Consider the following 13,289-nt stretch of genomic DNA (forward strand, 5'->3'; position numbering starts at 1 on the left):
TTTCCCAGAAAAGAACACGTTGACTCCCAGGCCAATTTGCCCCCATAAAGCCTTCAGCAAGTGAAGTGCACAGCACGCTGGCTCAACAATTCGCTCTTAGTCGGCTTCATCCACCGTACTAAATCAGATTCCCCCATGCAACTGGATCCAAACTCCTAATTGGCTTTACAGATCACTGTGGATTTGGGGAGCGATCGGCTGTTGGGGTGCAGTGGGGCCCCACAGAATCTATAGTGTCGTCTAGGCACAACTGACAGAAACAGCTGCCGGCTGTGTTGGGGATGTGCTGGAAAAACCTGCAGTGCCGCTAATCTCTTGGGGTGTACACTTAAACATCTGTAGTGGTAGTAATGCTCCACCACTGGCTGGTTTCTACGAGTGGCGAGACGAGACGTTGCCCCGAGTCCTGGTTGATGGAAAAATCGAAGACTTAAAAGGTTTTCCCTAATTCTCAAACATACAAATATGAGGAATTAGTACATGGTTTTTACATAAAATCTGCACATATTTCATTGTGTTATTCCAATGATTTACTGAGAAAGTTCATTTTGAAGACAGCTCATATAGTCTTTGACTTCCTGAGCTGTGACGTCATCAGAGAACACAAGAACCCTAGCAAGCCAGTTGCCATATTGTTTGTGCTAATTAGTCAAAGAGGACACAAGTGTTTTGAGCAAAGTTTTGGTAGTTTTCATGAAGAATGCCTAGGTACTGTTTTGTGTCGCTGGTGGATGCAGTTATGGTACAACAGAGGGAGAACACACACACACACTGAGTGCCTCCCATGGCGGGCTACAGGGTCCAAACAACGAAAAGCAGCAACGGCGACAACGGTGAAGCCAGCCAGTATTAAACAAACCAAGGAACATGGCAAAACTGGCGATAATGCAAGGCTAGTAGACCATAGCCGGCCGGGAATAACCAAAGGACACGGCCAAACCGGCGCTAACGACAGGCTAGCTAACTCAAAGAGGCGCAGCCAACACGCGCCAACTGAGAGTAAACTTAACAGGAAAGCCCTAGGCAGCATCAACACTAACAAAGAGGTACGGACAAAACTGTACCAACCGTGAAACACGTGGCGAAAAACACCAACAAAAAGCCACAATGGCCTACCTAAAAATCGCTGTATTGGAACGATGTAGCAAAGATGCACACTTTTTTACAAAGGTTGTAGAGTGATGGAATCACATTCAAATTCAATTGTTGGATTGATAGAATTGCACCTACTAGGGACAAAACAATGCACATGTCATGATGTACCAGATTTAATTCATCATGAATTGTTTTCATACTTACGGTCGCATTTAAAATAAATGTCTTTTCTTCAGAGTCAAGTCTGCTATCATTCAGTTCAGTCTATAAAGAAACAATAAATATTTGAGTTATCAACTGCTAAAAACAGTAAACATTTTGGGACAGCCTGTATTATCATTTTTGCCGTTCCATGTATTCCGTTACTCCCCATGCCTGCACAAAATTTAGTAATTTTATTCATACCTAGTTTCTTTTGTCTTTTATTAGCATATTTGGTATTGGAGTAATCCAAAAGTAATCACGTTAAAGTAACCCTACCCAACCCTGTACGTTTACATCCGGTGTACATTATACAAATTACTTTATTCACTACCCAGCAAACAAGAAATCAAACGCCGCATTTTATTACTACAATTAATAATAAACCGCTATAAATTAAAAAAACAACACGCGATTAAGTAGCTCGTTAGCACCTTTAGCATAGTAGCCAAACCCGTAACCCAGAACTGACCTGACGTCATACACGTAAAAACTTCTAAAGGACGTTATAAAACTTACCTTTTTAACATCTATGCGTTTGAAGAAACGTTCCAGGATACAAGTGTTTCATATTGGACTTTTATCGGTTTTTTTATGCTTCCATCAAACTTTTGCAGCTTCGTGAGAAATTTGCCAAGAACGTCGATGTGCATTCAATGGCCACGTACAGAATAAGAATCCTTAAAGAAAACCTAATGAGTAAATACAAATAATTGAGATTTGTTTGGGCTTTTGGTTCAAATAAAACGCGGGATTGGAAGTGACGGTAAAGCAGTGCCTCAAGTATTATAATGGAAATATAAAATTAAAAGTATAATAGATTATAATATTTATTCAGTATTTCTTCTTATTTAACATCACCATTTTTTTTAAAAAAAACTTGTTTTTATTTTATTAATTTTCACATATTATGAATAATATTAAGACAGTATGTAATGTATGACTGAGCTTAATGTCTGCAAATGCGGTGAGGCACACAATTCGCTTGCCTCAAGGCAGAGGGCAATAGTGAGGCCATAGATTCCTAAATGGGGCACACCTTGCAAAAATTAGCAAGTCAAGGCATCCAGTAATTTTTCTCACTTAATGGCCTTTTTTAACTATCTATTGATGCATTAATTTAAAAGAAGCAGCGAATATACTTAATTTATGAATCAAGACAATAAATATATCTCATCTCATTAGCCGTACCGCTTGTCCTCATTAGGGTCGCGGGGCAATAAATATATTTTCTATGCAAATGTATGTTTTTTGCCATGCCAATCAAATGATAAATGAAATGTACGTTCATTTATTTGTAAATCAGGCTGATCCTCCCAGACACGAATTTCACTGCACCCTCCTGGTGGTTTGTTATAACTTCGCTAGATGTATGAATACACAAAAGCTCCCAGAATTTAAGTGTTTGGACTAAAGGGACTTTTTATCATATACGACACGCACGCACACAAAAGACTCAAAAACAGGGTAGGAGTATCCTTTTGGTCACTTTATTAAATGTTATATTAAATACTTAACAAGATAATAGCAGATTAGATCATCATGGCCAGATGTGGTGTATTTGCTAACATAACATTCGTAAGAGGGCGAAAACGGTCGACACGTATATGAAATACACCTTGTGCAAACACGGGGGCCCTTGAGACAATGATATTCTCTTTGCCCCCCTCCCCAAAAAATCCCTCTTCAACAGCCTTTGGGCAGAATGTGTACAAGAAGAAGCAGCACGTCGTCCGCACGGTCACCAAATGAAACGGAAGCCTCACGGAACCCGCATCGCTTCGCGCTCGCTTTCGTCTCGTCACGCTCACGTAAAACTCCAAATGATGTTGGAGGGTCAGCATGATCGGTTGTGCATCAGGAGAGCCCGTCATTCAAAAACTCGCCAGGGACATGAGCGGAACGTAAAACAATGACACACAGTGCTATGCTATGAGAGGCCGTTTGACAAGTAAATCATACTCGCGTATAACATCCTACTCTCACTATACTCTCTTGCACACAATACTCTGACACATACTACTATACTCAGATACACAGTAATATACGCTCATACATACTATTATAATGTCATACACAAACTACTATACTCTTACATACACACAGTAATTACTATACTCTCACACATACTAGGAGCAACACCAGTTGGATGTTGGACTGTACAACGTATACACACAGATCAGTGTGCATCGCCTTGGTCACAAAAAGTACCCGACGAGAAACAACACTGATATGTGAGGTGATCATTACATTAGGTCGGGGGTCCGCAACCTGCAATTCTAGACCTGCATGTGGTTCTTTTAGAGCTGCCTAAGTGGCTCCCTAGTGATTTTTCAGAATAGTCTAAAAATGGGAAAAATGTGTTTTTGTGTGTGATCCGTTTTCTTAAGAATAAGTGTTAAATATTGAATGAATAACTTATGTATTGATCACCTTTTATTTTAATTTCAAAATAGGTTTTTAGATGGCTTATAATGTTTTGCAGCTCCAGACATATTTGTGTGCTCTTTCAAAATTTTGGGTTGCAGACCCCAGCACTAGGTGTGAAAACCCTAGTAATAGCAGTTTTAATGGTGTATGAGGAATAATAGTAGTGTATGTGTGGGAGTATAGTAGAATGCGCGGGAGTATAGTAATGTGTGTAAAAGCATAGTAGTGTGTATGAGAGACCATAGTAGTGTTTGTGCATCGATATGACAGTGTCTGTATGAGAGTAAAGTTGTGCATGTATGAGAGTATGACGTTTTATGGGAGAGCAAGTATGACTTACTTCTCGAACTGCCCCTTATACTATGCTCGACATCACGCCAACAGTGAGAAAGACGATGCAAAAAAATTAAAAAGGTCACAGGGACCGGCAGGCAGTTTTGAACAGCACAAGCATTCCAATATCAGCTGTGTGTAGGTGAAAAATAAAAGCCCATTCAAGGTGGGGGCAAAAAGGCCATCACTATGGCCTTCTTTTGTAGCGTATAAGTTTAAATAGGTAAGGAATTTACTGGTTGTTACCAACCACACTGGTCCCATTGGGGTTTTAAAACTGCACCAGTATAAAAAACGGTGTCAAAACATCAATGAAACCCTTCTTTAAGGGCGAAACAACGCACCGCTTTCAAACGCTGCCGCGACAAATTATAACAGACTAGATTTTAAATACATGGAAAAATGAAGATATAGAACTTGAATAACATTAAGGCGGTATTTACACTTTGTTTCCGACAAGTTTCCTAAACAGACTCCAGTCAATCTGTCATTTTTACATCAGGTTCCGCCGGCTCCCGGTGATGGACGACGGTTTTGCCACGTCGGTCCAGCCACCTTCGTCTTCTTGGGCTCTCGTCTTACCCATATAGACCCGGTTTTCGCCAGCCTACCCGGTACCTGGAGAGCCACGGCGAACTACAGGCTCTTGGAGGGCCCTGGATTCTTTCCCATGGCAGCGTGGGGATTCATTCCGTGCAGCTGCTGGTAAAGGCCCAGCAGGTCCATTTGGCTGAGCCGGTTTCCTCCCAGCATGCCGTTCTGCAGGGCCATGTTGATTAGGGTGGTCTGGTTGGCCATGGCAAGCTGCTGCTGCTCTTGGACCTTTCTGTTATTCACCACCTTCTGGACGTACATCATCAGCTGACAGAAGAAGTATTGTTAGGTATTTGTGAGGGCTCGCAAATAAAACATTTTTTATTTTTAATGTATTGAAGCTTTACTCCAGGGATGGACAAACGTTTTGAGTCACGGACCCCATTTTTGGGGGAAAAAATGTGCATGGGGCCAGGGAAAAAAGGCTGATTGATGCATTTATTCTGATTAAATAAAAAGAGAGCTTTAGGAAGGCATGGCATTCTCTTATCTGAAAGACACTCTCGCGATCCTCAATGCAAGTTCAATATTCATTGATGTCTTCTCGCCTTATTTTGAGAGTCTACTTAAGTTTAAATACAAAATAAATAGTCAGACTAATTTTATTTTCCGGAATGTCACAACCTATATAAAAAAATCATTTTAAATAGGCTGACATTAAAGAGCTCAAGTTCTGTGTAGGTGCAACAGGCATGAGCAAAATTATTGTGACCATTTATACGAGTAGTAAAAGTTCTTTCGGTGCCAGCTTTGTAGCCATTGTCCCTTTGTCTACAACAAAAATACTACAAAAAAATACTATTGAAACGCTACAAATTCACGAATAAATACGACATATATACTACTACAGAAATAATAAAAACAACAGTAATACTACAGAAATACTCCAAAACTAAATATAAAATGAAGTGCTAAAAACAGGAACTTATTTACTTCAAGCTCCTAAGCTCGGCGTCCGCATGCGTGGACATAAATGCACATTAAGCAAGGAGCTCGGGTCTTAGGAAGTGTTTGAAAATCTAAAAAAGTGTATCTATTTAAAAGCAAATATAAAAGAAAACTATAACACATTGATGTCTGCATGTAATTTTTTCATAAATGGAAATGAGAACAATTAGAATGGTCTCCAACCCAATTTCTTTTTAACCAAATGCAGCCTGCGACTCCAACAGTTTGCCCACCTCTGAGGTACAAGAGCTTACCGACTGCTGCATTGTGATAGTTTCTCGATAAATGGCCTCTCTGCGTTTGATCTCCATATCAATAGTAGCCATGTGGCTCATAGCCAAAGACTGAACCTGGTTTTCAGTTAGCGCAGGATTCTCTTGCCACTGTGGACCCAGGAGATTGCACATTGAAACGCCAAACAGTTTCCCAATATTAAGACTAGCACTACCTCATCAGCTCTTACAATTCTGGCAACTGTATCTTCCAGGGAATCTCGTTGTAGATTCTTCAACGAGTTTGTTGCCTCGATGACCTTCAGTCGCCCTTGGTTGATAAGATCCTGTACGCAAATAAAGACAGGGGTTTGGTTAAAAGAACGCCTTTATCCCATTAGCATCACAAGTAGTATAGGGAACAAGCTCTGCCTCAATGCAACGGCAGGACCACTTTGAGTGTAGCATATCTGGGATTGCGCAAATAACATGGATTGAAACAATTAATGTCATCAAGCTTTGTTTATAGTGACAAAACCGCAGAGGATTATTGAGCTCTGAAGTTATTGTGAGCTCATTTGGTTGTTTCATTCTAGGAGATTTACTGTATCATCCACTGGCAGCGCTTCCAGCAACAAGTCATTTAATTCTGAGCACATTGTTGAAACGTAACGGCTGCGTGCCACGGGATAAGAGGCAGCCGGCAGGTGTCTGTTTTCTTTGAATTGATGCAAGATTTACTGGCTCCGATAGCTCGGATTTTATTCAATAATCTAATTGTCTTCAAATCCTTGTTGGCGGGATTTCAATATGCCAAAGAACAGAAATGTAACATTTGCAAATATTCCCCTGTGATTTTGAGTATGTTGAACATTACAGTATACAGCAATACCTTGCTGTATTGCGGTTTCGCACTTCGCGGATTTTCATCGTCCAGTGTTTTGGATGATGATAAACTTAACAGTTGTCCCGCCTTTTTTATGACTGTGCAGCATTTTAAGTTGTACATGTGGAAACGCTAATATTTTCTAATTTCTCATTCATTCAATTTCTCTTAAACTTCTCGACATGCTATAGCAGGGGTCCGAACCTATGGTCTCGTGAGCCAGATGTGGCTCTTTTTATGAGTACATACGGTTCTGAGATAAAATTTTACTCATGCAAATTTTCCTCTATCAACCCAATTGATGTTCGTGCAAAGTAGAGTTTGGGCACGTGCCAAGTTAAAGCAACACATATAGCGTGGAGGTTTCGGTCCAGTTTTTATATGGGCAGAGTTTCCACTACAGCCGGGGTCTGCAACCTGTGGATCAAGAGCCGCAAGCTCCGTGGCACCTTTCCAAAATGATTACAAATTGGAAAAAAATGTAGGAAAATAGATTTTTCTTTTAATATGGTTTCTGTATGAGGACAAACATGACGGAAACTAAAGTTTCCCAACGTTGTAAAAATGTATGTAGAAAAAATAGTACATTTAAACCCCAGGTGCTACAGAGAAGAGCAAAATCAGCTTCTTCGCCATAATCCCCTCGCAGTATTTCCTGTTAGAGCCAACCTACGCCCCTTTAAAAGCGGCAGAGTCACAATTTCACACTGCACTCGTAATTTTAACACAGAAATCATAGTAAACTGGTAAGAGCACAATGCTGTCATAAGCACTTTTTAGTAACAAAGTAGCATTTCATTAAAGTGATTTGTTTTTTGTCAGTATATGTTTTGAATGAAACTTAGGGATATTATTTAGGTTTTGTCACCCAGGCCAATCTTTCAGTATCAAAAGAGAAGAGGATGCTGCTGTGTTTTACCCATGTACTAACCTGTTTGACATTTGCAAAGATATCAAACTTAAGCTGCATTAATGTGATTTTATTTACTTTACCTGATCAAAAGGCTGCTGTTTTTGTTTTTAATGCATGCTGTGTTTAATTGCACACTTTTGTTATCCATTTTGTGTAGACTAGATCACAACAAAAAAATCCTCAATTGGTTGGAACGCCATGTGCAAGTTCACTTTGAAGACGTGTTTGGAAGAAGTTAACTGTTTCTAGCTATGTTTTAGGGTTGCGTCATCAACAATTGATGGTATCGCGATTTGTAGTTCCTTCTCTGGGTGAAGTAATTGAAACCAGCCCAAATATTTTTACCCATCTGCCCCCCTCGCCGATCTTCCCGCTACTTTAGTCAGATGTGCCAGTGCATATAAATACCCGCTGGCCCAGACATGAGGCGTTACGATGATCCAGGCGGGGGGCCGGAATGGGGCTGTCGGCTGCGTGACTGTTGTCACAATTAGCGGCGGGGACCGAGGAATACGGTGCGACACACCGTTGGTGGGGGAGGACAGAGAGTGGGAGGCAGGAGAGGGGCATGTGGAGCTCATTACTTACCTCCAGCTGCTGGTTGGTCATGGTGGCCAAAGCAGACATGTTGAAGTGGGTGAACATAGAGGAGGCGCCCATTTGGGGATTCGCTTGGTAATTGGTCCTCATGGTCAGTCCCTGAGAAAGCAAATGCAGCATTGTCAGCAAGAAAAGTGACACTGATTTATATTAGATACGTCTACACGTCATTTGCAGAGAATGAGTTAATCTGACATGACTAGAGGTGTTAACAATGGTGCCTCTCCATACGACCTTAATTCGTTCCATGATCTTGCTTGTAACTCGAATTGCTCCTGTAATGAGCGTATTTTCCCAATATTAAATAATTTAAAAAATGATTAGCCCCTTTCTGACGCCCTAAAAGGATCAAAATAAATAGGTCTAAAAACACATTCAAATAGCAATAGTAAAAAAACAATAACAGTAATAACAAATGAGAAATGAAATCAATTGAATGTTTATTATGAGCATATACCACAAAGAGACCTGAGGCACTGTAACAAAGGTGTGTGTGTGGTGCGGGAGTAGGGGATGGGTGTGTGTTGGAGGAGTGCTGGCGTACATTTTTTGATTATTGTTAAGCCTTACTGTTACTGTATTACAGTGGTTCACAAATAGTGGGGTGGGTTCCCCTGGGGCATGGGGGTGTTTAGTCAAGGGGGGTGCGGGTAAATTTGACTTGAGGGAATTTTTTTTGTTTTAATTTTCGCAGTGTAATTGCACCACCACTACATACAGTGGCACTGTTTTGTTTATATTCAGCCTCCACGGAGTGCATTAAGCCCATAGTATAAGCGTGGAGTATGAAGTGTAGACATGAAGTGTAGACATGAAGTGTAGCAGGCCCTCAAGAGACCCCATGGATATTTAACATGGATGCGACGACAGATCAAGAGAGACGGGTAGAGTAAAAGTCTCCTCCTGAAAGCTAAGATGAGGAAGTTTGATGAAACGACCACTTAGGGAGATGGGCAAAGACCAGTGTGCTTGCTATGTTGGCAGCTGTCAGCCCGAAGCCAAATAAATTAAGTCGTCACTTAAAACATTATAACACATTCAAACTAGTAAGACCCCTGAGTTTTTCTTTTGAGAAATTGTGCTGAAAAGCGTAGATTTGGCATTTTTCATTCATCACTTTTAGTCCTTTGAGCGGGACTGGCAACACAATCACTTTCTACAGGTCTTTTGAGAAAAAAAAAAAAAAACTTATCCGAGGAGATATGTCACTGCCTCCCCTTTTAAATGTTAGGCAAGCGTGCAAGGCAAAACTTATTAGAGAGAGCTGTTGCACGGTCAATTGCAACTTTTCTGCGAGGGTTTTTTTTTTTCAATGAAAGCAGCAACTTCATCCCTCTTAGCCAGCACCTACCTCCCTAATTCCCTGTGTAGACGCCAGCTAGATGACTCACACAAATATTGCTCTTGTGTTTTTGTAATATTTCTTGCAGTTTCAATTGTCAGATTTTTCATTTTCCTGAGACACCTTTACGTTTCCCTATCAGGAACACATGGATCAGGTCACAAAAAGTCACAAGAAGATGCAATAAAATCCTTTAAAAAAAAAGGATTGCAGAATGTGGGTACTCTACATGTATAACCAAGGAATCAGGTGCCTGATAGCGGGAAGGGCATATGCAAACTGGGCCAAGTTGAGGTGGCTGAGCGTGCTTGTGAACCGGATTTTCTTTCATAAAGTGAGCACAGTTTTGTTGAAGAAAAAAAAAACAGTGTATCGAAATTCTTGTGCGTAGAGGTGCTCGTATAAGGAGGTACAGCTGTATTCCTTCTTTTCTTCCATGAAACAACTCTATGACCTAAGCCTGTGAGTGTGTGTGTTAGGCATACAGTTTTGTCCCAGTAAAGGATACCAAAGTCTGTGTGTAATTGAAACTCTGCTACAGATGGTTTTCTTGTGCCCTGTAATCTGGCCATCCGGGGAGTGTGTGCGTGTGAATGTGTGTGTTTGCAGGGGTGGGAGGCAGAGGACGGGCTCTTACGGACCTGGTCAGGGACAGGTGTGCAAGCCTAAACACCACAAACCCACGCACACACGTCTATGCTTGTGACCAGCAACGTTTTACAAGGTACTTTTAATACCACGACAAGTATTCAAGTCTTAAGTTGTCAAGCATTTTGGCTAAGGCGTCACACTGTGTTATGCTGGCAGCACTGGGACCAGACAGGAAAAACATACCAAGGTTAATCAACACAGTCCAGAAGATCATTGGGTGCTCTCTGCCCTGTCTGAAGTATTGTATATTGCTGGATTGCGATACTGCAACAGAGCCACCACCTCTTTCGCCTCTTGTCTCTGGTATGCACTATAGCTATAGAACTAGTAACATCCCATCATAGCATTTCAAAGCCCCTCCCTACATTTAATAAGATACAAAAAGTTAGAACAAGTTTTTTTGTTTCTTGTCCCAAATTTTAGGCTTGTTTTATGAAACAAACATTGCTTCTTTTAAGCCAGTAGTAACCGAATCGAATAATGTTTGACACTCTGGTTAGCCAATGAAATCTAAAACAGACCGATTCGCAGATTTACGGATTTTATGCAGATTAGACCCTAAAATAAACAAGTGTTACGTCACTCGTGCTTTATTTTTTCGCACCAAGTGTGCACAATCATTGATTACCTACTGGAGAGAGAAGTCAAACAATTCCAACCTTTTCACAATGTCTTAAATTTTGGCCAAAGCAAAATACACATTTGACAAGGTTTTAGTGTTGTAAACTGGTCGTCTAATAAAGTAGTGATTTCTCCTAAATATTTAGTATTTGGTATCTGCTTGCTGTACCGTTATTTAGTATCGGAGAGAATCTGATTTAGTCACAGAATGGGACTAATCCAATTCTAGGTGTTGTTGCAGTATCCTCATGCACAGTTGCTGCCAAACTTTTAAAACACCAGATAATCTAGAAAAGTCCTGAATTTTATTTAATCAGTTTAGAAAAGAGCATGTCATTAGATTTAATAATTAATAATAACGGGAAAATTGTTGCAATTTCACTTATTAATCCACTTTCCAACTTCAGAGACTTAAGTAAATCTCATACGGCACATATAAAAAGCAGGAGCTGATATCTTACACATTTTAATTCATGGTTTGTTAAACATATTTCGAGCATACACTAACCTTTATGTACAAAGATTTATGTATTGAACTCACATCATATTTTTTACAACATGAACTAAAAAGATTGTATCTAAAAAGATTGTTGCAGCATTAGTTCCATTTTTAATTTTTGTTTTATGTTTACGTTCTTACTTTGAGATTAAAGATAACATTTTTTTTACTTAATTAGCATTTCTAAGATTCAAAACTGAATATTTTTATCCATTCATATTTGGCAGCGCAGCAAACAACTCTTCTCTGCGGTATGTCAAATTCATGAGACGTTTTTATTTTCCCTCTACAAGGACTTGAATAAAAATCCATGCACGAAATCCTGACGAAGAAAGCCAAATCGATTGAAAGCGTGCCACTGGACCTCGGTGCCATTGTTCCCCCACGAGTGGAAAACCCACTGTTCTCCTGACAGGCAGACAAGCATGGGGAAAAGCCGCTTAGAGCACACGGGGGGCAAAAGAGGGAAAGTGTGTTGGAAAAATAATCATTAGAGTGAATTAGAATCTAGGATTACATGAGCAGAGGGGAGAACTACTCCCACTCGCTTGCATGATCAACTCTACATGCACGTCTAACAAATAAACACACTAATTGCACTTTGATTCGACCTACAAAAAGACAGCACAGGGGAAATAGGAGAGGAGGTGCAAAGACTGGCTATAGGAGGATAATGTTAAACTTGAGACAACCCCTTCATGGACTAGTGTGGGCGTTGGCATATGTTGTGGAATTGTCATTGGGTGAAAGGCTTCAATGTTCTCAGATAAAGTGTCCCAAAACGGCACTAAATGTGATCAAATGTTACCCGCGTGTACGATGCTAATTGCTTTCTACGCAAGGTGAGAAGAGCATAAGGCGTTGCCTTTTACAGTACTCTGGTGGCTTCTATTACAGAAGATAATTAGAAAATCTAGCAAACACAGGGGTACAATGTAGACAAGGAAATGCTCCAACGGATATGACAGAGTGTGTATCAAAATTACCTTCTTCTCTGCTTCGTATTCAGCCCAGGCAGCTTTGCGGTCTTCCTCGCTCAGGGCCTCTTCTTCTTTGTGGTCCAACAGGGAATCGTGCTCATGATAGCACACAATCTGGTCCTTATGAGACTGCAGCAACTCCGCTAGGAAGAGGTCCTGTGGTTGCCAGATCGATAAATACAAGCAAAAGGGTCAAAAGACAATATTGAAGTTGTGTGTTAAAGGCTACAAACTCTCGCATGAGTATGCACGCCTGATTAAAATGACAGATGATGGATAAAGTGACACTTATTCCTTTTAATAACATATTTTGAAATGATGATCATATGGTGACCGGTGCTGTGAACATTTTATGGAGCTGTGGTTGAAAAAAAAAACAGCAAATCCTTATTTTTAAAAGCAATTTTCTTTGTTAACGATGCAGGCCGTGAAAAAAATGACTTGAATGTCACAATTTTACAGTATCCCCGAACATTCCTGGTCAAGTTGCATCTTTGAACAAATCCCCAAGAGGGCCAACAAGATGGTTAACAAAAAAAGTGTTTGACAATGTGAAATAACACTATTCTGAGACAAATTATTCAATTTAAACAGCTCAGATATTGAGTTTTTATGCACTTTGATAGAAAATAAACTTTTGCGTAAGGTTTTGTCAGGCTTGTGAATTGTAAAGGGAGCTAAGAAGCTAAATATAGTGAATAGCTCTTAAAACGGTTAAGAGCTAGTTACTGAGCATCTGCTCTGGATAAGATAGAAATTTGGCACAACCATGTCTATAATTGAAATAACCCGAATTATAGTCTCGTTTTTAATGGATAATTTTTTTTTTTTAAATAACAACGACAATAATAACAACAACAACAACAACTACTGGCTAACGATAGTGCCAACTTCTGGGCTCAAGTCTTAGATAAGGCCTTCAACTCCAGTCCTGGATGTTGGAGTAACAACCGAACACTATTTTGATCTCCATGGAACATGTTT

General features: G+C 40.2%; 1 protein-coding gene across 2 annotated transcripts in view; it reads right to left on the bottom strand.

Annotated features, from left to right (window-relative positions):
• Positions 1–2,764: 2,764 nt before the first annotated feature.
• atrx (ATRX chromatin remodeler) overlaps positions 2,765–13,289 on the bottom strand; it is a 30,722-nt gene continuing 20,197 nt past the window's right edge. For both annotated transcript variants that reach the window (XM_088343369.1, XM_088343367.1), the window contains exons 30-34: positions 12,312–12,461; positions 8,201–8,311; positions 6,065–6,160; positions 5,856–5,984; positions 2,765–4,920 (exon numbers count right to left, since the gene is read on the bottom strand). In XM_088343369.1, the coding sequence (XP_088199495.1) occupies positions 4,696–4,920; positions 5,856–5,984; positions 6,065–6,160; positions 8,201–8,311; positions 12,312–12,461 (711 nt within the window). In that variant the 3' untranslated portion in view covers positions 2,765–4,695. The remainder of the gene's footprint in view (positions 4,921–5,855; positions 5,985–6,064; positions 6,161–8,200; positions 8,312–12,311; positions 12,462–13,289) is intronic.

The sequence above is a fragment of the Urocampus carinirostris genome, chromosome 9, assembly GCF_059441175.1.
Source record: "Urocampus carinirostris isolate Australia breed hairy pipefish chromosome 9, RoL_Ucar_1.0, whole genome shotgun sequence".
NCBI classification, from domain to species: Eukaryota; Metazoa; Chordata; class Actinopteri; order Syngnathiformes; family Syngnathidae; genus Urocampus; species Urocampus carinirostris.